At 32.5% G+C, this 24,626-nt stretch overlaps 1 protein-coding gene and 1 long non-coding RNA gene across 2 annotated transcripts; both read left to right on the top strand.

The window, feature by feature from the left end:
* Positions 1-149: 149 nt before the first annotated feature.
* On the top strand, positions 150-23,513 carry LOC134232269 (uncharacterized). Its single transcript, XM_062714230.1, has 5 exons — positions 150-209; positions 17,800-17,931; positions 18,101-18,202; positions 18,733-18,826; positions 23,410-23,513. Exons 1-5 carry the CDS (start codon positions 171-173, stop codon positions 23,511-23,513), a joined length of 471 nt encoding a protein of 156 aa, XP_062570214.1. The 5' UTR covers positions 150-170.
* Positions 1,110-7,430, top strand: LOC134232272 (uncharacterized). The gene is made up of 3 exons (XR_009984738.1): positions 1,110-1,137; positions 1,636-1,737; positions 7,266-7,430. It is a non-coding gene; the product is annotated as an uncharacterized LOC134232272 (long non-coding RNA).
* Positions 23,514-24,626: the final 1,113 nt, after the last annotated feature.

Genomic DNA, 24,626 nt, shown 5'->3' with positions numbered 1-24,626 from the left:
TTGAAAGGGACATATTTAAAGAGAACAAAAAGAGTATTCCGTGAGCACTTTTAGGGAGCACTTATTGACTGTCAGGATAAGAAATAAGTCTAAGCCAATTAATATAAAACGAGAACTTGTACCTTCACGATTCACATTTCTCCAGAGAACTAGCTGAAGAAGAATAAAAAATGCCGAGAATCGTTCTATTTTTGTGTTGCGTTTATGTGGTGAGTAAATCTAAAAAATACTACGGGAACATTTTTAGAAATGGCTAAATACTAAATTAGGAGCAGATAATGAACATAAATCCTTAGTTTTAGGCGTAAAAATGGAGATAGTAATAAAAAGAATTTCTGTAAAGAATTATAGGTAGCCCACAATATTATTTTTCTTTATTGCAGTACTAGTATTAATTTTGATGGATTAGCCAATAGGAACCTTTGTGTGCTGTGGGTTTTATTTGTCATTAAAAAAATTATGATAGTGAATGAACGGCTGTGCATGCCTTGTAAGGCCCACTTTTGTAGCTAAAAACTATATTTAAAAAAAAGAATTCCTACACCCAAAATGCTTTGATAAAAAAAATCAAGAATTTTAATAAATGTAGTATAATTTGAAAAAAAGAATTCAAAGAAGAGTTTTCTAAAGTTATCTCTTATAAAACACCAATTTGCAAGCATTAAATATACCCGGTATAAAATCTTTTTTTAAATCAATAATTAATTTAATAACAGAAATATTTCTTTAAAGACTATGGCTGCTACAACCACCAAACAGCCACAGCATTCCACGCATGCCCATCGCACACATTCCCACGGAACACGCCCCACTCACGAGGCGTCTGTAGGAGAATCTTTATCATTCTATTACGACTACCACACGGTAAGAATTCTCATTCTGCTTCGAACGTCAATCGGTAAAAATTCACATTCTACTACGACTACCACACGGTAAAAATTCTATTTCTTCTACGACCACCACACGGTAAAAATTCTCATTCTACTACGACCACCACACGGTAAAAATTCTCATTCTACTAGGACTACCACACTGTAAAAATTCTCATTCTACTACGACTACCACACGGTTAAAAATTCTAATTCTACTACGATTACCACACGGTAAGAATTCTCATTTTACTACGACTACCACACGGTAAAAATTCTCATTCTACTACGATTACCACACGGTAAGAATTCTCATTCTACTACGACTACCACACGGTAAAAATTCTAATTCTACTACGATTACCACACGGTAAGAATTCTCATTCTACTTCAACTACCACACGGTAAAAATTCTCATTCTACTACGACCACCACACGGTAAAAATTCTCATTCTACTTCGAACACCAATCGATAAAAATTCTCATTCTACTACGACTACCACACGGTAAAAATTCTCATTCTACTACGACCACCACACGGTAAAAATTCTCATTCTACTACGACCATCACACGGTAAAAATTCTCATCACTTCTAATGGGCAGACTTCAAGGTTATCAGATTTCAGTGTACTTGTGGTGAACGCTTTTCCTTCACAAAATCAATAGTCTATTGTTGCGGATAGTCTGATGTTTTAATTATTTGCAAAGTGAAGTTTGCTTATTAAGGACACATTGTTATTAGCTTTTTAAAACATTTCATTGCAGCATGTTTTGTCAGTAAGATCTGGACATACTTGTTACCTGTATAAAACAAGTTCCCAGGAACAGATGGACATTCATTCGTCACATGGACTTCATACAATCGAGGTAAAGAAATTAAACAATATGCCAATTATAAATTTAATATAGTCCAAAATTATGATCGGAAAAAGTTAGTCACAATATTGAGCAAATCCAGGAATAACTTATTGACAACTAAACCTTCTTGAGTTCTTTACAATTAGACAAAATAATCCGAACAAGCTGATCCATGTTTGCCAATCTGTTTCGCAAAAGAGCGAGATCTCTTAATAAAACTTGAAAATAGGTTCACTGGAATGACAAAATGTTTTACAAACATCTTTTTATATATTATAAGCAAGAGAAAGGAATCATTCAAGACGTAAAAAATTATTTGTTACAATATAAAACTGTAAACCAAATTCTTGTAAATACATTTGTATTCCATTGGGACGCATTAAGAGTAAAACTAAGATAATTTTACTACATCTACTTACCTTTTTCTATTTCCATTTTAGAGTTTTTTTAAGTTGACAACTGTATTAACAAATTGATTTTATTAAACGAAAACTGCCACTTTCTTTTTGAAAATTGAAGATATATTTATACACACTGAACAAGGCCATCGCAAGGCGCGGCATCCCCTCGCAAAGAACATATTCTATAAATCAAGGTAGCATTCTACATCAATCCCGATACATATAAAATCACTTCTGTTTCGCTCAGAATCAACTCGCTCACCCACAAATGGACACAAGAATGAGTTACTACATCCATGTTTTATACTTTATGTCCGTTTGTAACACATTAGTTACATATCCGATGCAACATAAAGAAAACAAACTTTTTTGTCTTGAAAGAAGTGGATGCCCAGATAGCAGAATGTTATTGGACCTTTGTTGGGCCAACAATGCTCCTTATGTTGGGCCACCGTTTGCATTCAACATTGGGCCATCGGTAATTTGCTCATCGGCCCTTAATCAAACCAACTTGTTGGCTCATTATTGGGCCAATGCAACAGTTAATATTGGGCCACTGTTGGGCCGATGTATTATTTCAATATTGGGCAAACGTCATTTTTGTACAATTGGGCCATTGTAAGCTATTAATGTTGGGCCAACGGTAATTTGCTCATCGGCCCTTAATCAAACCAACTTGTTGGCTTTTTGTTGGGCCAATGTATCAGTTAATATTAGGCCACTGTTGGGCCAATGTATTTTTTTCAATGTTGGGCAAACGTCATTTTTGTACAGTTGGGCCATTGTAAGCAATTAATGTTGGGCCAACGGTAATTTGCTCATCGGCCCTTAAACAAACCAACTTGTTGGCTTTTTGTTGGGCCAATGTAACAGTTAATATTAGGCCACTGTTGGGCCAATGTATTTTTTTCAATGTTGGGCAAACGCCATTTTTGTACAGTTGGGCCATTGTTAGCAATTAATGTTGGGCCAACGGTAATTTGCTCATCGGCCCTTAATCAGACCAACTTGTTTGCTTATTGTTGTACCAACGAACGGATATTATTGAGCCATTGTTGGGCCACTTATTCTTTCAATATTAGGAAAACATCAATTTTAGGCCAACGTTGGTTTGTATCTTATTGGCTCTCCATCATGACAACTCATTTGCTCTTGATTGCTGGCCATTTGTCCTCAAAATTGACAAAAAAATATATACAATAAGGTTGTACTAGTTTTGTAGTACAGTTTAATGGTAAAAGTCCTTTAATACTATCTATATATGCTATATATGCTAGATTATTAGTTTAATACATATTCTTAATACTAGTATCTCATAGAATTGCCATCAACAAGCATTGCATTGTAAGTAGCTCTACATTAATTAAAAAACTGATGAAAAAGAAATCAAAATACAAAATTAAATTACAACATACTATAATTTTATTGCTCAGTGCATGAAGAAAACATTTAAGAACTAAAAGTTGGTGCTCACTTCAAGCGATACATGTACGGTTACATGACTGTGTACTCCCTCTCTGCTGTAAATTGATGCAAAAGTTAATTAAATTACAAGTATCAATAAGCACGTCTAACAAATAATCCAAACCCTCATGTTCTTAAAATAATACTAAAATGAATCCCGTCATTTTGATTACTTACACAAAAATGTTTCTGACATCTGCATCGTGTTTGTAACCGACAAAAAGACACAGAAAAGGGTAGAACTACAGGTATGTCACACTATATTACAGAAAAAAAGTTAGGCACTGCCACTTTCCATCTGATCCCTCTCCTAAGTCTTCTCTTCTCTCTCCCGAGTCTCCTCCGCCCCCTTCTTTTCTTCTTTGTCTGTTTCTCCCTCCCCCATATCCCTGTCCATGGCATACCTTAGCTATTCTTTGATTGCGTTCTCAATGTCTTTTTAGAATCTCCAGTAGCACTAAAATTGTAGTATTTGGTACTTAATACATTTGTTACTTTTTCAGTAAAAAGTAAACATACGATTAAATTTATAAGTATATCACTATATGTTTAAGCTGTCAATTAAGGAATAACCGTCTTTTTTATTTCATGGTGTGATTAAGTGATAAGCTTGCGTGATGAAGGCATTTATGCATAACATTTCTACGCTTGATCATCATCATCACAACGATTTTGATTCAATGTTGCCCCATATAAAATTCATGTATTGAAAATTTGTCGTTACACTGAACAAATCTTAAATGAAAGAACCCAATTTATGTTAAGTACTGAATTAATTTTGTTTTAACTTCAACAAGTTCAACATTTTCAAAATGTTTGATCATGTACTTGACGTTAAGTGTATATAAGTAAATTAAGTGGTAGACTTCTGAAATGCATTCTACTAGACACAGATTTCAATCTAAATAAGGGGCAAATTATTCATTGTTTAAACCGTATCAAAACACGTTTGTTATTTTATACTTTCATTTATTTTTCTTGTATAGAAACAAAAACATTTAATCACTGATAATTTATTTTGTTTTGATAAATTATAAGAATTTTAAATTTATTTTAGCTAGCTTGTATTTTCAAGTAGGATTGGTTGTAGATTTATTTCTGATTGTAGAGACAATCAGATTTGTTTATATACAGATTTGTAACAATTAAATGTTTATACACATTGGCCCAATGTTGGTCCAATATATTGGGCCAACATTGGGCCAAGGAAGAAAATGACACTGGACCAACGTCATTTGCCAACATCGGCCCAATGTTCTTGTTGACGTTTCGCCAACAATGTCGCATTCATTGGGCCGATGTTGGTGCAACGTTGGGCCAATATCTGTAGAAAAAACACTCTACATTGGGCCAACGTTGGCCCAACATATTGGGCTAACATTGGGCCGATGAGCAAACTTAAATAGGGTCAATGTCATTTGCCAACATTGGCCCGATGTAACCAATTACATTGGCCCAACGTTGGCCCAATGTTAGCATTCTATCTGGGGTACAGTGTTGACCCAACAGCACCTGGCCTCTGCACTTCCCCGTGTCTGATTTACACAGATTTGTACATAATATCGTTTAAAAACTAAACGTTAATTCAGCTGTGCCGAGGCAAACATATTATAAATACTTACAAAGTGGTTGCAGATATATGCAAGGTATCAGTCTCATTACGCTCGCTCGTGTCAGATAAAAAATGGCGCGGATATTACAAGTAGCCCGGTTGTTGTCTACCCATGATGCTCAGTCAGATTCATGGTATATTGGGCCAACGTAGGGCCGATGCCAATCCCCAAACAAACATTTTCATGATAATAGTTTTATGATATCATGTCAACAGTTAGCCCAACATTAGCGCACCATTATACATAACCAGCTATCAATATTCCATGTTGGGCCATTGTTGGCCCAATCAAGGTAACCCAACAGAATAGAAACATAATGTAAGATTTGGCAAACGATGTTCTGCTATCTGGGAATTATTACAAATAAATAAGCATAAACACAATTTCAAAAAATAGAATAAAACACTCTTTGGTGCTATGATCACTTAAGTGCAAATATATAAATTAAAATTTTGAAAATATATCTAAACAAAAGCAGGCATCCAATGATAAGCATGGACAAAGAAAGTCTTCTTAATTATTTCAGAATGTGCCAATGTTGTCCAAACGTAAAGCTCAGAAGCTAATTATAAAATTAACACCATCAATTAGCTGGCAGTATAATAATTGGACCAACGTTGGCCCAATATAAATATCTCATCTTTAAAACACCTAAACAAAATAACACTCTTGTGTATTACTAATATTGTGCCAACATTGGGCCAACATAATACTACCAACTTGATAAGACATTTTCTTTAAGGGTGTATTACAAATATTGTGCCAACATTGGGTCAACATAATACTACCAACTTGATAAGACACTTTCTTTAAGGATGTATTACAAATATTGTGCCAATATTGGGCCAACAAAATACTACCAAGTTGATAAGACATTTTCTTTAAGGGTGTATTACTAACATTGGTCCAACGTTGGGCCAACATATTACTACCAACTTGATAAGACACATTCTTTAAGGGTGTATTACAAACAATAGGCCAACGTTGGGCCAACATAATACTACCAACTTGATAAGACACGTTCTTTAAGGGTGTATTAGAAACAATGGGCCAACGTTGGGCCAACATATTACTACCAACTTTATAAAACACATTCTTTAAGGGTGAATGACAAACAATGGGCGAACGTTGGGCCAACATTTTACTACCAACTTGATAAGACACATTCTTTTAGGGTGTATTACAAACAATGGGCTAACGTTTAGCCAACATACTACTACCAACTTGATGGGACACATTCATAAATGGTGTATTACAAACAATGGACCAACGTTGGGTCAACATATTACTACCAACTTGATAGGACACGTTCTTTAAGGGCGTGTAACTAACAATGGGCCAACATTGGGCCAACATATTACTACCAACTTGATAAGACACATTCCTTAAGGGTGTATTACACACATCGGGCCAACGATGCCCCAACATACTACTACCAACTTGTATATACACTTTTCTTTAAGGGTGTATTTTAAACATTGGTCCAACGTTGGGCCAACATATTACTACCAACCTGATAAGACACATTCTTTAAGGATGTATTACAAACAATGGGCCAACGTTGGGCCAACATAATACTACCAACTTAATGGGACACGTTCTCTAAGGGTGTATTACAAACAATGGGCTAACGTTGGGCCAACATATTACTACCAACTTTATAAAACACATTCTTTAATGGTGTATAACAAACAATGGGCCAACGTTGGGCCAACATACTACTACCAACTTGTAAATACACTTTTCTTTAAGGGTGTATTATAAACATTGGTCCAACGTTGGACCAACACCAGGATCCATCCTTCCTTGGAAACTAAAGTGAATGGAAGTTGCTTACGTTGGACCAACATTGGGCCAACATAGGAATTCTGTCATGATCGAGAAGGTTGACTTGGTAACATTGGTCCAACTTTGGCCCAACGTTGTTCCTCCAACGCCAACCATACAACCTTTAACACATGTTGGCCCAACATAGTCATGCTATCTGGGTGAAACCCTTTAATTATACGCTTGAATGAATTCATCTTGCTTAAACGTTTTCCAATTTTATATTTTACAGAAAAATGTGATCGATATCATCGACTCCAATCCGACTATGGTCTCCATAACACACGATGAACTTGTTGCCATGTATTCATCACATGGACATGTATGTAACTCAAAGCGTTACACTACTATTTATCAGATCAACTAGATGTATCATCAAATAATTGGACTCCATTCATTTTTGTTCAACATAATTCCTTATATTAAAGTTCGAACAAATTGTTCTGTTTTTAATATTTATAACTATTATTCACTGCTCAATGGCCGTAGGACCGAGTTTTGGGCAACATTTGCAGCTCTTCACCGGCAAGTGGTGGCGTCTCCATTTGATTGAAAAATTCCCGAATGGGACGTTAAACAACATACAGTTAATCATTTAAAATGTGTACATAAAGTAAAAGTACGTTGGGTATTCCAAGATAACACTTCTTGTCACACTGTAAATTTTTAATTCAGATGGTAGATCTCTACTGGATTTTTATTAGATTAAGGCCATATTAGGCATCCTCTATATGAAATTAAACTTAAATTCGTTGGGTCAAATTTTCGTGGATTTCATTAATTTTACAGGTCTGTGGATACTAGTCTTGCGTTCGTGTATTCTATTAAACTGTAAGAAGAAACACGGCTTTGTAACCATAATTTGCTAATTCGTGAAGGATATTAATTTGTGGGTGAGAACTACATGTACCCACAAATATCACTAAAACAGATCTACCACAAAATAAAGAGTCCATTAATAGGTAAATCTGACGTACAATTACAGAAAAGCATATGAGAAGTGATTTTATAGTTAATAGAGGAAGGAAATCTCAAGTAAAAGTGAGCTGAAGTGACATATTATGTAGAGTTGAGTCACATTTTAACAAGCACTTGTTTTTATGTTCACCTTTAATCACGAATGGCAGACCATTTTTAAATCGGAGGATAATGTAGGATTAAGCCACAAATAGACATTCACTCCGATAAATTGTCGAAAACCAAATGTGATGTTTAATCTTCATAAGGGTAATATGTATCAAATAAATGAGAGAGAAAATATCTTGAAGACTTAAAGTGATTTCTAGTGAGGCCAGTCTCCTGTTGGCATGTTATTTTGTTAGCCATTGACATCGGCAGGGCGCTTGATTTTAAATATGTGTTGTAACTTCAAATCACATAGTGGACATCCCCTAGATAAGCAGTCATATACATTCAAACCATTAACTTTTTTTCATTTTTGTATTCTAAAAATTTCTGGACAAATATTAACCAAAAATGGCCATATTTCAACATGTTTCCTTATTGTATGATTGATTTTGGCTTTACATGCCCTAATTGAAGGATATTTTAAGAAATGACTTTTGTTAAAACTCTTTTGCTCATTGTGGCTCCGCTCTACCCTTGGAGGACAACATTTGAATAAATTAGAATCCCACTACCTTAGGTATTTTCATATTAATATAATTTTTCATAGCTTTGCTGTCTTTTTTGAAAAGATTTCCTTCATATTCCCATATAATAATTAATATTTAATTTTTGATCCACACATGCCCCTTGAGTCGTGATTTACCAAACGTATATCTACACTACGTCAGGAAGCTTTCACATTAGTTTAATTTCTTTTCTGTTCCAGAGGTTCTCCAGTCATTTTTTATTTTATTGGTTTTTACGAAGAAGATTTTTAAATGAATGGCAAAACCCAACTCTTACTACAGTGGAGCCTCATTTATCCGGACACTTTGGTTCCAAGTCAATTTGTCCGGATATGTGAAGCGCCCGGATATCTGAAATCGTCCGGATCCTGAGGCATCCGGATATCTAAAGGTCCACTGTATTTTGTTATTATCTCCTCTTTTATATCGCCTTCATTTAAACTATTTGGATCCCTTTAAATTTACAATGTATTTTACAATATTCATCTGTTTAAAGTTTGGTTTAAATTTGCTCAGTGGTTCAGAGAAGAAAACAAATTTTCAAAAGGTTCACGACAACAACAACGACAAACAATGGAGAACGAAGATTTTGCTCTATCAAATAACATTGTTAAGTCGTCAGAGTATCTTGAATTGACTGTGACCTTGATTTCGGCGCATAACAAAGTCACATCACGATTGCACGTTTTGTCTGTATGATAAAATTTAATGTAATGACTTATTCCTTAAGTCAACTTCCCTTACCTTTGCAGCAATATACCTTTATCGCTTGCATACGGGGTTTATATCTCTAAGTTGATTCGATAGACAAGAACATGTTCTATTTATGAACGAAGTAAGTTTATGACGAACAAGTTGATAAAACAAGAATATCAGCAGTCTCGTTTAAAAGTCATCATTTGGTGGCTTCTTAAGAATTTGTCAGTAAATATGAAATCAAGAATAAAGTCAAATGCTGACTGACATTTATTATACTAATTGTTATGCCATTATTTACACTCTTAATTGTCGACGAATATTTTCCGTTAGTTCCCGATCATGACAGGAATACATGCCGGTTGGGACCAGTCGTCAGGGGATGCACACTGCTCCATCGCACCCGATCCCACCTATGATTTTTTAGAGGTCCGTGTATCCTTTGCCGATCGTTATCTTCATTAATTTCATTACAGATATACTTATTCATTAAAACAGCCGCCTTCCATAAATCCAGTCGAATATCTGTTGGATTAATTTGATAGTTGGGGCCATGGAATGCTTCAACTACTCTCGACCAACTAAGGGCTACCTTGTCAAAAGGATTGAATGATATCGCAATAGAATATGAAAGCTGTTGCCCAAAATGCGCAAAGAAGACTATGAAAATTTTATTTTCACTTTCGGAAGTACCGTCATATGAATTTCAATAACTCGTAAATACGAGGTGTGATCAAAAAGTTCGCGAACTAATTCAATAACTTCCATAAAAGAAACAATATTTGGTTTCAATGTTCTCCGATTTTAATGCACATCAACCACCGTTCTGCGCATGCACGAATCACGTGATATTGGCTGCCACGTGATCCCCTCCGTAGCGTTCTCTTACAAAAGTTGAAAGATTTTTCTGAGTTTTATATTTCTTTCCATGTGAGTAAATTTTTATGACAAGAAGAGTTCATTTGTCAGAAATGGTCAAATCTCGGCAACAGAATGGTTGGATAAGAATATCCTTTCCAAAAATAAGCATGGCGACCATTAAAACACAAATCTTCTGTCTCGAGAGAGACTTTTATTCAAGGTGGATAGAGAATAGATGCCTCCTTTTTATCATATCTAATATGTTTAAAATCTAAAATAAACGATATCTTAGGTATTTAACAATTATATTATTGTTCAAATATTCAACTATTTTTCAAAGTGTAAATTGGAGGTCTTTGATAGCAAATTGCTTAATTAAAAAATCTATCTATATCTATATCTATTCAATCTTGCTTTCACTGAACAAGATGATAAATATCCTTTTTAACCATCTGCCTTCCATCACTGAAACGATCAATCCAATCATTAATTGAATTTATAGGAACTCATTTATCTTAATAAACTGTGTACACATTATCATATGATACTGCAGAGGGATTTCTAAGATATACAACAAATTGTACAGTCGTTTGTTGAAAGAGTTCGACAGAGACAACCATTTTTTCGTCACAAGTGACCTACATAGTGACGTCATTTTCACATTGTCACGTCACGAACAAGGAGAAGAACTTTATTTAGCATATGCCATTTATAGACATTGTGTATGGCTATGTGTGTACCGAATTTCATTCTAATCTGAATTGTGGTTTTGTAGATAGTTCACGAACTTTTTGATCACCCCTCGTAATCAATCACATAAGATGTTGGTAACTTGTGGACTTAGGTTTAGTTTAAGGTAGGTCCCTACTCTTAGAATTAATTGGATAACGGTGCAATTTTTGTCCTGATTTACATTAATAGATACTTTATCTACTTCAAAAGCACAAAAAGTAGATAGGTATTCGATATTTTTACTGAGCTAGGGTGTGAAACACTCATGTACCCTTTTGTAGAAAAAACAAAATCATCACTGTTATAAAGACGGTCTACATTTTATGTCAAAGCACATGGCAAATAAGTTATTTTGAACATAAATTACAAGGATAAGGATAATATTTAATAATTTCAGGCTACGGTACACATTTCTGCTTAAAACTAAGAAAATATTGAAGAATTAATCTTATTTTACTAATAAAGTAACATAGCTCAAAATTCAAATAAAGCCTCCTATTAGAATAATTAATTTGTTTACCCTGATTTTTTAGTCTTTATTTATTTCAATCCTTGCACAAAAATACACCCAATCATCTTTATACGCCCCTCCAACATTTCTGCAGACGTTATTTACATTTTTGCTAATGTTATATGTACCATAATTTTTAAACCGAAAACGGCAAAATCCGGCTTCCGGTTCACCACGAGTAGCCCCCTACTTTAAACGATATATAACAATGCTTAAAAATACGTTCAAAAAATAGCTTTAATTCAATTGTTAACTTTTATTCTTTTAGGATATAAGCTTTGTTATGTAAATGGATTCAAATTCGTTCAATTGTTTGAATGAGTGGCTCCAGGTTTTGCATTAGAAATTAAAAAGGAATGGAGTAGAAATACTTAAGAAGTATAGTCATGTACTTTTCATTTGAATGTTAAAATGACTTTTAAAATGTTAACTTTAATAACTTTATGAATATAAATGAATATCAAAAGTGAGTTCTTCTTTGAATTTTTAGGGCAATATAAAATGTAAATGCAATGTTAGTTGATGAGAATTTCCTTCTTCTTTTAATTTTGAATCAGGTGAACTTTGCAAACTTTGTGTTTGTTTTCAGATATAGATTTGACTATGATCTCATACATCTCATTGCAAATCTTGCATCTACAGTATTTTTGGCAAAACCAATTTTTTAAAAAATCTATCCAAACTCAAAATTTGTTTTATTTCATCTCTGAGGTAAATTTGTTTTAATTGTTTTTTACATCAAAGGGAATAATATCAGATTTGATTGACATAAACATGTACCCAGTGGTTATGATTAAAATACTGCAAATATAATATAGTAAACAAAATAGAATTGTTTTTAAATTGCATGTCGACTTCTTAGGTTTATTAGTGAGCGATTCATTCATCTCTGTTTTTAATCTGATCAACTTTATCTCAAGACAAAAACATATTACAACTCAGGACAAAGAATATAGTTTCTGTTGCAACTCAAACTCCAAGACTTAGTTCAAGAGAAAAATAAAAGTATAAAAAATTATTATAACGATAATTTACTTAAAGAACAAAGGGCCTTAGCAATAAAGGCTATATTTGTGAACCAAAACGCCCTAGCCCCAAACATTCAAATGTTGTTAAAAAAACGGTTTTAAAACGTAGATCAAACTCCAAGTTTAAAAAGAATAAGGATATAAACTTAGGGTCCCTAAAAGAAGATTATTTCATATGAAATACAACTGTGACATATATCTAAATAGGGAAAAGGTAATTTAGGTACTGGTAAGTATTGTACCTCTTGGGGATGCTCACTCATTCATGTCCCCTGATCCAACCGTTTTGGAGGTCCGTACTGCTCCTATTTTGTATTGTTTTATGGACTTTGATATTGAATACTGTAGTATATTCATATCCTTCATTAAATTCATTCGCAATATAAATGCAGCACATTTATTCTATTTTTACGAGCATATTTGTTTTCTGAGCATATCTTTGTTTTTTTCTGAGATTTTCCAGAAAATTGTGGATCGTGAATAACCTGGTCCTATTTTTTTTTAATGTCAATCTAAATTAATCACAAATATCTTATTCTGAGAGTCAGGTAATTCGTGGGTCTCTTCATACCTTGAAAACAACGAAAATTATACGCCCCACGAAAATCAGTTATTTCACAGTAGTGTTGTGTTAGTATGTAGACATATAAATAATACAGTGAAGGAATGATAAATAAACAATAGTGAGTTATGGGAAGTCAATAACTCACCATAAATGAGTTACCGGATCTCACAAGCCGACGAACGTCTATATGCTGTAAGGTCTGGAGGGTAACTAGTGAAATCTGTTTACATGTTATTGATATACATTAAAAGGATCCCGATCCCGATCATAAATATAACGGTCATCACTACATTCCTCCCCCTCATATTTGAAAGGCTTTGTATATAAAATAATAAAAATATATGTGTCTTTTAAAATATAAAAAACATATAAAGCTTATGTACATTTTAAAAATAATAAAAGCTTTGTTTTATTTATTACACACGGACAATGAAATTGACAACAATCAGACAATCCGACTATTTATCAGCACTGTCAATGCGCAATAAATAATTATAAAATTTTTAAAGATGTTATCAAACTTTGAAAGGTAATTTGATGAACTTTAAAACCTTTTTAATAAAATATTGTATAATCTTGTAAATATTGGACCTTTCTTCCCCTTTTCTTTAATTTTTAAAACTATCTAGGGATTAAATGAAGCCTAAATACATATAATTATTAATTCTGAAATTGTTATTTTTCAAATTTAAAAATTTGCCTAATTTAGACAAAGAATAGAACACTTGCAAATTAATCCATAGGACTTCTCATCTTTACAAAATCTCTTCTTTTTTTTTTATTTGAACAAAATAAAAGACTGAATAAATTACTAGTCACAAAATTTACGAATTTTTTTTTTTAGAATATGTTCTGCTGTAGGTAAAATATATTAAGAATGGATCTGTTTTCCAAACTATAACATCCTAAAAGACGTATAGTACAATAAAATAAAGAATATTTACAAAATTAATTCTCGTGTCCAGAATTAACCTATATCTGACTTTTTCTAAGAATTATCTGAGAAACTGGCAAACCAATAATGTCAGAGTATCCGACTCTACTATCTGCCAATCTCCAGATAATCCTTAACTACCACATAAAACTAAATTTTATTTCATTAAAAAATTCTGAAAGAAATTGGAAATGTACAAGTATATATATACATTGTTGATCATTTTATGGTCTCGACCATTTTGAATCTTGTGTGTGGTTGAGGTCTTGGTGTGTTTGTATGAGCTGAGGAATGACCTATTTCCTCAGCTCTTGAAAGTTTAAATTGACAGCTTTTTGTGTTGGTGAAGGTGATCTTGATTTCGACTTCCAACAGTTTCTAGCAAAATGTCCTTTCTTACCACACACATAACACTCGCTCTGACTCTCTGTCCTTACAGGACTATTAGATGGAGATCTTTTTGGTGATGCATATCTTGGTCCGGATGCATTAAACGTTCTTTGTGGTGATGAATACCTTGATGTTGATGATCTTTTTGGTGACTGAAATCTGGGTCTGGATTGTTGTTCTTCATCTGGCGCTGGTAATACTTTCAGAATTTCTTTTAGTAATATGGTTGTTTCCTTGCTCTCTTTTTCTAATGTTGAAATCCTTGACTCTAATGAAGGCCTTGGCGGTGATGGACTTCTTGCCATTCTAATATGTATATCTTTGGATGGACTATCATCAGACTTGTTGTTCTCGAATGAAACACTTTTTATCTCTTTCTTTGGGCCCATTATTAATTTTTGGTTGGTGATCGAGCTCTTCATATAAGTGATTGCCTGGTCCAGAGTTTGGGGATCTTTGTCCAGAGTGACCAGTGCAGCCCTTTTTTCTGTGCATCCGCGTAGAAAGGCATCGACGGTGATGGTACTTTTAAAGAATTCCGGGGTTTCTGGATACCCTTCAGCCGCAAGTTCTTCTATGCGTTCAGCAAACTCTTCAATAGTTTCTTCTGAATTTTGTTTGATTTCCTGCAATTGTCTACGAATGATATGTGGCTGGTCCTTCTTGTCAAAGTGTTCTTTCAATTTTTGACATAGTAGCTTGTAGTCTTGCTGTACATTTTCGGGTCTTGAACTAAAAAACTTCAAAGCTTTATCTCTCAAACACTCGATCAGTTTGTCTAATTTGTCTGAATCATTCCATTTATATTTTTTAGCGATATGATTGAACTGTATGATGTATGGTCTCCATTCCAATTTACCATCATATGTAGCAAGTTTTGGGGGTGCTGGACTGGAAACTGTGATTTTCTTTTCTTCTGGTTTTTCAATGTTAAACTCGCTCTTACGATTATAGATACTGTGTGGAGCAAATTTTCTCTATTTTTGATGTGAGTCGTTGGTGTTCTAATTCTGCTCGTATCTGATTCAATTCTTTTTCTCTTTTCACAATCTCTCTCTCTCTTTCATCCATCTCTTTCATTTTTTATCTTAAATTTTCTTCCCTTTCAGCACGCTCTTGTTCTTCTAATGCTCTTACTTTTTGTTTTTGTTCTTCAAATCTCTCGTACTGCTCATTCAATTCTTGTTCTCTCAAATTCATTTTCTTTTGTAACTCTTCAAACATCCCATCATATTTCTCTCTATTCACCACCAAACTTTTCTGCAACATTGAAATTTCCTCTTCACTATTCTCCAGACGGTCAGTTTTCTCTTGTAACAATTGATCTTTTTCTCTTATTTCTTTCTCTCTCTCCATGATCTCATTTTCTCTCTCTCTAATCTGACATTCTTTCTCTCTTAATTCCCTTTGCAAATATTCAATTTGTTGGGATAAGTTTTCTTGTAATTGGAGTGTTTGTTGTTGTTCTGTCGATTCAGTATGAATTTGTGTTTTGTCTTGTGATTGTCCGGAGATCTGAGTGGGCAAAGTACTCCTTAAAGTTGATGGAATAATTATTTTACCCTGATCGAACAATGGGTCCCAGATGTTACTAGGGATACTAGGGATTACCTTAAGGTCTTCCAATGTAAGGGTTCCCTTATTTAACCTTGCATCTAAAATTGCTTGAGCTCTTACTTTACCTACATTGTTTATCCTCATGAGATCTTCAATTGAGGCTGTGTTTATGTCTATAGGGGTAGTCATGATCTTGATCTTATTGACCCACTATATTAGTCTACTTATTTACTATCAATGATCTTATATGATGTATTTGACTAAATCATCAGACACTCCGACGAAATAGTCATGCAATTGTACAAGATGCAAAAAAACATGTTGTTGTAGGCTAAGAAAAATAAGTAGAAATTGATCATATTCAAAAATAATGACAAAGGATCTTATAAAATACTAACACTATTTATTCAGTGTACCCTGATATTATTTAGGAGACCAAGAATTTACTTTTAAAATGGCGCCAAAATACACGGATCTTTTGTGCGGGGTTTTTGATTCTGACACTTCTGACACCAATGTTGTGTTAGTATGTAGACATATAAATAATACAGTGAAGGAATGATAAATAAACAATAGTGAGTTATGGGAAGTCAATAACTCACCATAAATGAGTTACCGGATCTCACAAGCCGATGAACGTCTATATGCTGTAAGGTCTGGAGGGTAACTAGTGAAATCTGTTTACATGTTATTGATATACATTAAAAGGATCCCGATCCCGATCATAAATATAACGGTCATCACTACAGTAGTAATCTGAATGTTATGCCTATAACTGATATTTTAAAGAACTTGGTTTGAATTCATGTCCTGGGTTTATTTCCCTACTATTAAAGTTCCTTGAGTTATTGTAAAAATGTTCAATTTTTCTTATAATGCTAGTTTAGTTTTCATTAGAGTAATATTTAATCTAGGAATTATCTTTTCATATTTAAGTACAGTAACAGTGAGTTGTGTAATTAATTAATCATGTTGTAAAAGAAAGATCGTTTATTAAAATCAAGCAATACTGGTAAAACTGCAAAGTAACATTATCTTTCACTTCTTTAAAGTAAAAAAAATGTCAAGAGCAAAATAAATAGTATCCTAATAATTGTCTGACACGCTTTTATGCAATGTTCAGTGCCATTTAGACAACATAAATGAGTCGATTGACTCCTGTAGATTGAATCGACTTTTCCTTTGAATTACAATTCTTTGATTTTGTTCCTGCCTGGGGTATCGGTCATTTTAGGACATTATTCTTCTTTGAGGACAAGTTTACAGAGATCATAAATAGCATTCCGTGAGCACATTTATGTGAACACTTATCAACTGTCAGAAGAAGAAATATGTGATAAGTCTAAGCATATAAATATAAAGCAAAAATGTGTACCTTTATAATTCACATTTCTCCAGAGACCTAGCTGAACAAGAAACAAAAATGCCAAAAATCATTTTACTTTTCTGCTGCGTTTATGTGGTGAGTAATTCTAAATGTTCATTGAAAGAAGATATTTTAAAGTTGTGTATTAGTTCTAAATAATTACCATTTAACTTATTACCACCTACTTTGTCAATAAGAAACAGTGTCCTTAGGTTTCTTGGTTCTAAATACTAATTAAAAAGGATTGAACAAGCAGGCATAATACCATGGAAAATTCACTCTGTTACTAAGAAAATTTAAAAATTATATAAAAATACTAGAACGCCAAATTAAGCATTTAAATAGTGTAGTTTGAAAATTATTTAAAGAGGAGTTTTCAAAAGTTTTCTTATAAACTACAGTTCGCCATTGTTTGCAAAAAAAAAAAATGGGGGTCCTGTTTTAAATTCATAAGAAGTGTATATTCTATAGTACAAAAATATTTCTTTCAAGGCTTTAGCTGCCACAACCACCAAAAGGTCACAGCATTCGACTCATGCCCATCACCCACATTCCCACGGAACACGCCCCACTCACGAGGCGTCAGTGGGAGAATCTTTCTCATTCTACTACGACTACCACACGGTAAATAACACATTTGTTATCGGAGATAAACTTTAAGATTGTGAAATTAATGTACTTTTGGTGAATGCAGTTCGTCAGATTTTAAAAATACAGATAATCTGAAGTTGTATCTTTTGTAAGTTTACTTAAGACAAATTCTGATGGACGTTTTGTAAACATTACATTACAGCATGTTTTGTCCGTAAGATCTGGACATACCTGTTACCTGTATAAAACAAGCTCACAGGAACAGATGAACATTCATTCGTCACATGGACTTCATACAATTGAGGTAAAAGATAATTAAACGATATGCTATTGATCAACTTAATGTTGTCTAAAAGCGCAATATTATTTTGATCAGAAAAAGGGTAGTTATAATATAAGTATTGGACCCATAGACAACTAAAGCTTCTTTTATGGTACTTAACAAAAAGAGCCGAACAAGTTGCTCCATGTTTGCCAATTTGTTTCATAAAAGCCATAAAACTGAGCAAGTCCTCGACTAAAAATAACTTGAAATTAGGTTCACTGATATGACAAAATGATTTTCAAACATCATTTTTAACAATGAAAAGGGAACCATTCAAGGCTGAAACCTTATTTCTTTTCATTTACCTTAAGGAGTGTTTTCAAAGTTGAAATCTTTATTGACGATTTTGATGCCACGAAAAATAACAACCGCTATTTCTTCTTGAAATTCAATATATAAATTTTTATATTACAATATATAATATATCTTGAAAGAAGTGGATGAAACTCATAATGTAATACGCTTGAAGGAGTTCATCTTGTTTTTAATGTTTTACATTTTTTTTTCAGAAAAATGTGATCGATATCATCGACTCCAATCCCACTATGGTCTCCATAACACCTGATGCTCTGGTTGCTATGCATGCAGTACTTGGACACCTATGTAACCCGACGCGCTACACCCATATTTATCAGATTAACTAATTTGCTAAAGCAAATTAGTGAGCTCCACTCATTTACCTGTATTTGTTGACAAATGACTGATGATATTAAAGCTTTTAAGATTTTTTTTTTGTTTTGATTTTTCAAACATTCATAAGGAAGAATTTTTTACGAGGTTTACGAGAGGTATAAAGTGAGGTAATGGTCTAAAATATGATATGTTCTTTGGTACTTTTTATTTCATGATTTCTTGGATATATTGTGCTGATATATAAATTAACCTGATTTGGAAGATAATGATTTTTTTTATTATATTTGAAATTCATTTGCTTTTGATCTGAAAGCTGAATAAAGTTCACTGCTCAAAAGTTCTTTTTTTTTCGATTTTTCCCTGCAGACAATTGCTATCTTCTCTTTTTTGAAACCTGCTGTGCCGATTTTAACCAAGTACTTCATATTTTAACATGTACATATATATGTTTCGGGGGGTAAAGAGAACAAAAAGATCATTAAACAAAGATGATATTCAAAATAATCCTGAAATAGGGACAGCCATAACCTGAGAACTTTAAGGAGATAAAAGCAGAAATAAGTTCAGTTTGAAAAGTTAAAATATAAAATGTATCTCGGGAAGGGTTATTTCGAACAAACTTGAATCAACACTACCCGAGGTTGCTCCAATATGTATGTGACTAATCTTAACTTAAATAGATTTGGCAAGAGTTTTCCTATATTTTTAACTTTTATTTTGCCATGTTTCACTAGCGGCACAAGATTTGATCCAACATTATCTGAGGATGTTTCTGAATTAATATGTAAAATCAAAACATTGTTGTTTTTGAGAAAATTTGAAGAATCTTTTCATTTCTTTGTAAACATTGAAACCTGTAGTAGCCCCATCTACTAATGGTCATCATTATTTGAAATATATTTTGAGTCTATATCAAATAATGTATCTGAAAATGCTTCTATTTACATTAATATGATTAAACCCAGTTTTACTGTTGTTGAGAGAGTTTTTAATATTTCTTCCTATGTTTACCCTTATAAAACTTTGATTGTCCCTTGTTGCCCCGCCCTGTCCCCGGGGGTTGAGAATTGTACACACTTGATTCTAAACTACCTTAGTACGTTTCATAAATATGACAATTCATTCAATCATAGCTTCGCTGTTATTGAGCAGAAGGTTTTGCTCTTAAAATCCTATATATTCCTATATGCAAATCTTTGATTGTCCATTGCTGTCTCACCATACCCCTCTAGATCAAAATTTATCCATTTAATTCATGATTATGAGTTGATGACCCTATAACAATGCATGCTATGATAACTATAAATGTAAAATAATTTTGGAGAAAATTTCTTGAAATGGATCACCATTTTATATGATAAGCCTATATTTAGAATAAAAAATAACGGGTGGATATCTAAAACATGTGATATGCACAGAGGTATAAGACAAGGCTGTCCTATTTCTGCTATTTTATTCCTATTTGTAGTATAAGTATTAGCCATTGCTATTAGATCAAATCCCAACATAAAGGGTTTTCAAAAACCTGGAATGACTGATATTATAAAGATAATAAAACATGCAGATGACTGCACACTTCCTTTAAAAGATAAGAAGTCTCTTAAACATTCTTTAGAGGTTATAGAAAAATTCAGTAAAGTATCTGGTTTAATATTTGAAACTAAACAGGTCTAAAACAGAATGTCTCGTAACAGGTCAATTGAAAAATTTGTATCGACAAATAGAAAATGTTGAAGTTAATAATTCCTGTATAAAAGCTCTAGGGATATTCATAGGACATGATAAGGAAATATGTTACAATAAAAACTGGACAAAAATTGTAGACGACTTAGACAAACTTTTCGAATCTTGGAAAAAAAAGAAAATTAACAATTCTGGGCAAAGTCTGTGTAATTAATAGTCTAGCAATATCAAAAATTATATATATTGGGTCAATTTTAAATTTTCCAAATGAAAATACAGTTAAGTTAAATACAAAGTCTAATTTTTAATTTTATATGGAATAAAAAAGACAGAATAAAGCGAAACACTCAGATTGGAAGTGTTCAAGAAGGAGGAATAGGTATTGTTGATGTACCTTTAAAACTAAAATCCATAAAAGTATCATGGATTAAAAACATACTAAGTAAAACATACTCCTTATTCCTATTTATTGATAGTTTGTGTAAAGAGAGAAATTTTGATTTTGAATATCTATGTAAAACAAACATTATTGATACAAAATACTATCAAATTATGGAAAACTTTCCCTTGTTTTACAATGAAATGCTAGTATTTTTTAATGAATGTAAAAGAAACAAAAGAGAATTGAATTTGAATAATTTATTAAAGGAACCACTGTGGTGTAATAATAAAATTAAGTATAAAAACAAGCCAATATTTTTTTTCAAATTGGCTGAAAAGCGGATTTAAATATATTGGTGATATTGTAGACAAAAATGGTATGCAATCCATAGAATGGTTTTATGATAAACTTGTATGTAAGAGAAATTGGATTTGTGACTATATGATAATGAAAAATGTAATTTTGAAAGCTTTTGTAGAATATGAATTTACAAATATACAGTATGAAAATATCAAATATGAAATTAATTCATATGATTTATTATACCATCATCAAGTAACAGTGTTTGATATTACTTCAAAATTGATTTATAACATTCTGTGTCATGATAAAGTTAAACCTCCCTTACATCAGTATTATTATGGAAAATTGTTTGAAATTCCAAAAACTGCTTGGAAATCTATATATGAACAAAAAATATTAGCAATTGCAGATAGAGGCATATCAGACTTCAATTACAGATTATTAAATAACTTATTGTGTAATAGAGAAATGTTGAAGAAATGGAAAATTGTTGAAAATGAAATGTGTGCTTTTTGTAAAGATGTAAAAGAAAACAATGGACATCTTATTTTAAAATGTCAAAATGTGTCTCATATATGGGATGTTGTTCAGCAAGTTTTGAAATTTGATATATCATGGAAGAATATTGTTATTGGATTTTATTATGAAAAAAATGAAAAGATATTATTTTTGAATAGCATAATATCCTTCATTGCATGTGAAATTTACAAATACAAAATGTACTGTAGACTTGAAAACAAAGAAGAAAAGCCTCAAGAAATATGTTATCATATGAAGAGTATATTGAATATTTTTAGTGAAGTATATAAGAAAATTAACCATATGAAATATTATAATGTTATGAAATGTATTAAAGAGAAACTATAATTTTTAAACCCATTGTAGAATAAGCCTGTTATTCTACAAATTTTATCTGGGAGACAATAAATAGACTGTGTTTGGGCTGGAGGTGAGGTCTCCCAGATATATAAGGGTACATATATACAAGTATACATATGATAATCAGCTGTATTTTTTATGACTTTTTTTTCATTGAAGTTTGATAAAATCTATACAATCATACATAAGATAATCAGCTGTATTTGTTAATGACTTTTCTTCATTTTGATATTTTGTGATAAATTATTCCATATGATTTTTACATGACAAATAGAAAGAATGTAATTGTTAAACTTACCAAATCAATTGCACTGTGTGTAACATGTATATGATGTTTTGTTTTTCTAAATAAAAAAAAAATAAAAAAAAAAACTATAAATGTAATATTTTATATTCACATTAGATTTTCGTGGTTTTTTTATCACATTTTTAAATGTGTATTACACGGCAAATGTTTATATTGATGGGAGTTATAGTCCTCATTTCATTTAAAGTCAGGTGAGCTTTTAGTCCAAAAGGTTCCCAAGGGATGACCATGTCAAAGAAATATACTTGTGATATTTGATAACCATAACTCTACCAAGAAACAAGAAATAGAACAGTAAAGGATGAAAGTTTTAGCTGGAATCGTTCGTTTATTAAATTGTTTGTGTTTAACGCCCCTCTATAAAACATTTATCTCATATGGAGACTACTGCTTGCCAGTGGAAAACTGCAAACTGTGTCCTTTACTCGGCACTCAAAGCCCTTGAGCAGTGAGGGATCTTTTTTGTGCCAGCACCAACTGCGACAGGGACCTCCGTTGACACGGTCTCATCCGAAAAACCCGTCTCCACGTCCCACAGTGGAATTAATATATACTTTCAACATACTCTGCGACTCTAAATCAGACGCTCTAACCACTGCTTAACGCGGACTAGTATGCAACACTTCATAACTTATAGACAAAATTAAAGTTTGGCATATTTTGATTATGTAAAATTTCATACTCCAAGGTCAAAGTCAAGTTTGTCTCAAATAAAATTCTGATCACAAGAAATACACCTGTGAAATATGTTAGAAATAGCTTTTACTAATCAAAAGTAATGACCATGAATAAAGTATTTTCTAGATTAACAGACAAAAATAAAGTCAAACAGGCGGAACAAAAACAATGTTTCAAAATTTTGGATTTTGTGGGCATAGAATAAAGAAGGATGGGAAAAATCAGAAAGGATAAAGGTTTTTAGATGAATACTGTAATCGATGGCCCTTTCGCTGAATGTATATGCCATGTGTATTATTAGCATACCTTGTTTTATTTTAGATTTTCTAGAGAAATGGAAATCGGGAATAACAGCGCGGGAACTAATTTTAGATGACCATCTGAACTTATCACAAATCTCAGAGAGTCAGTTAGTGCTCACCTAAAAGTACTCACGGAATACAGTACGTATTATTTACCTTCGCTATGAACTTTCACATACTTAATGTACCTTTCGTTGATCAAATTTTAATGCAAATATAAATAAAGTGTACTAACGGGATGCAAAACCTGAACAGAGATAAAAAATGCATTTAAACCAAATTAAAGATAAGATTGTGTGGAACTTTTTTTTGTAAATACGACTAATTATGTATAAATGACTATTTTATTCCTACATACCCGTATAAATGGAAATTTTAAAAAGACGCAAATTTAGCGATTTGTCATTAAAAAATAGGTGTTTTATTTTCCAAGGGAAATGCAATTTTAGCGATTTTAAAATGTTCACTAAAGAAGCTTTTAGAAATCAGAGTAAAAATAAAAATAAATTAATTTTTAGCGATATTAATTTTTAGCGATCTCAACATCTTCCCTGAAAATGCCAGAATTAATACTCGCTAAACATTCTGCTTATACGGTATTTTAAGTTTACATCTAGCATGTCCTACAAGTTTACTGTATTCCTGGACCGCTGCATCGAAAATTTTCCATTACAAACAATTTTACAGTGCTTTGATATTAACTATATGAGAAAAATCTTTACAGAGTTCCTTGTACGTTGTATTCTGATTAGTCATTTAATTTCGTGTTGATAAACGTTTATTTTTCATATAAAGTGGACTTAAAGATCGTTTGAAATTTCTAAAACGGTGTTAGATAAAACGACAGTTAAATCTCTTTTATCAGATATTTTTTTATATCTATTATAGAAGATTTTTTAAAAACATTTGGTATAAGAGAAGGTATCAAATCAAATTATTTATTTCTTAAGCAATTCCAAACAGTCTTCTCTTCTTTTTCAAGTCTTAATTTGCTTCGATATTGCTTCTGCTTGGGAAATAGTTCGCTTTAGGACACTATTCTAGTTTGAAAGGACATATTTAGAACATAAATAGTATTCCGTGAGCACTTTTAGGTGAGCACTTATTGACTGTCAGGATAAGAAATATGTGATAAGTCTAAGCCAATTAATATAAAAGGAGAATTGTACCTTCACGATTCACATTTCTCCAGAGACCTAGCATAAGAAGAATAAAAAATGCCGAGAATCGTTCTAT

Source organism: Saccostrea cucullata, unplaced genomic scaffold, assembly GCF_032062105.1.
Source record: "Saccostrea cucullata isolate Sc308-1 unplaced genomic scaffold, CSIRO_AGI_Scuc_v1 ctg9521, whole genome shotgun sequence".
In the NCBI taxonomy this organism is placed as follows: domain Eukaryota; kingdom Metazoa; phylum Mollusca; class Bivalvia; order Ostreida; family Ostreidae; genus Saccostrea; species Saccostrea cuccullata.
Note: the sequence above shows the minus strand (reverse complement) of the source record. Positions and strands in the feature narration are given on the sequence as shown.

Excerpts from the sequence above, each read along its gene's own strand:
- LOC134232269 (XM_062714230.1), top strand. The coding sequence starts at position 171 with ATGCCGAGAATCGTTCTATTTTTGTGTTGCGTTTATGTG. Across the intron at positions 17,932-18,100 it reads TCTACTACGACTACCACACG|CATGTTTTGTCCGTAAGATC; the intron begins GTAAATAACACA and ends ATTACATTACAG. Across the intron at positions 18,827-23,409 it reads TGCAGTACTTGGACACCTAT|ATTTTCTAGAGAAATGGAAA; the intron begins GTAACCCGACGC and ends GTTTTATTTTAG.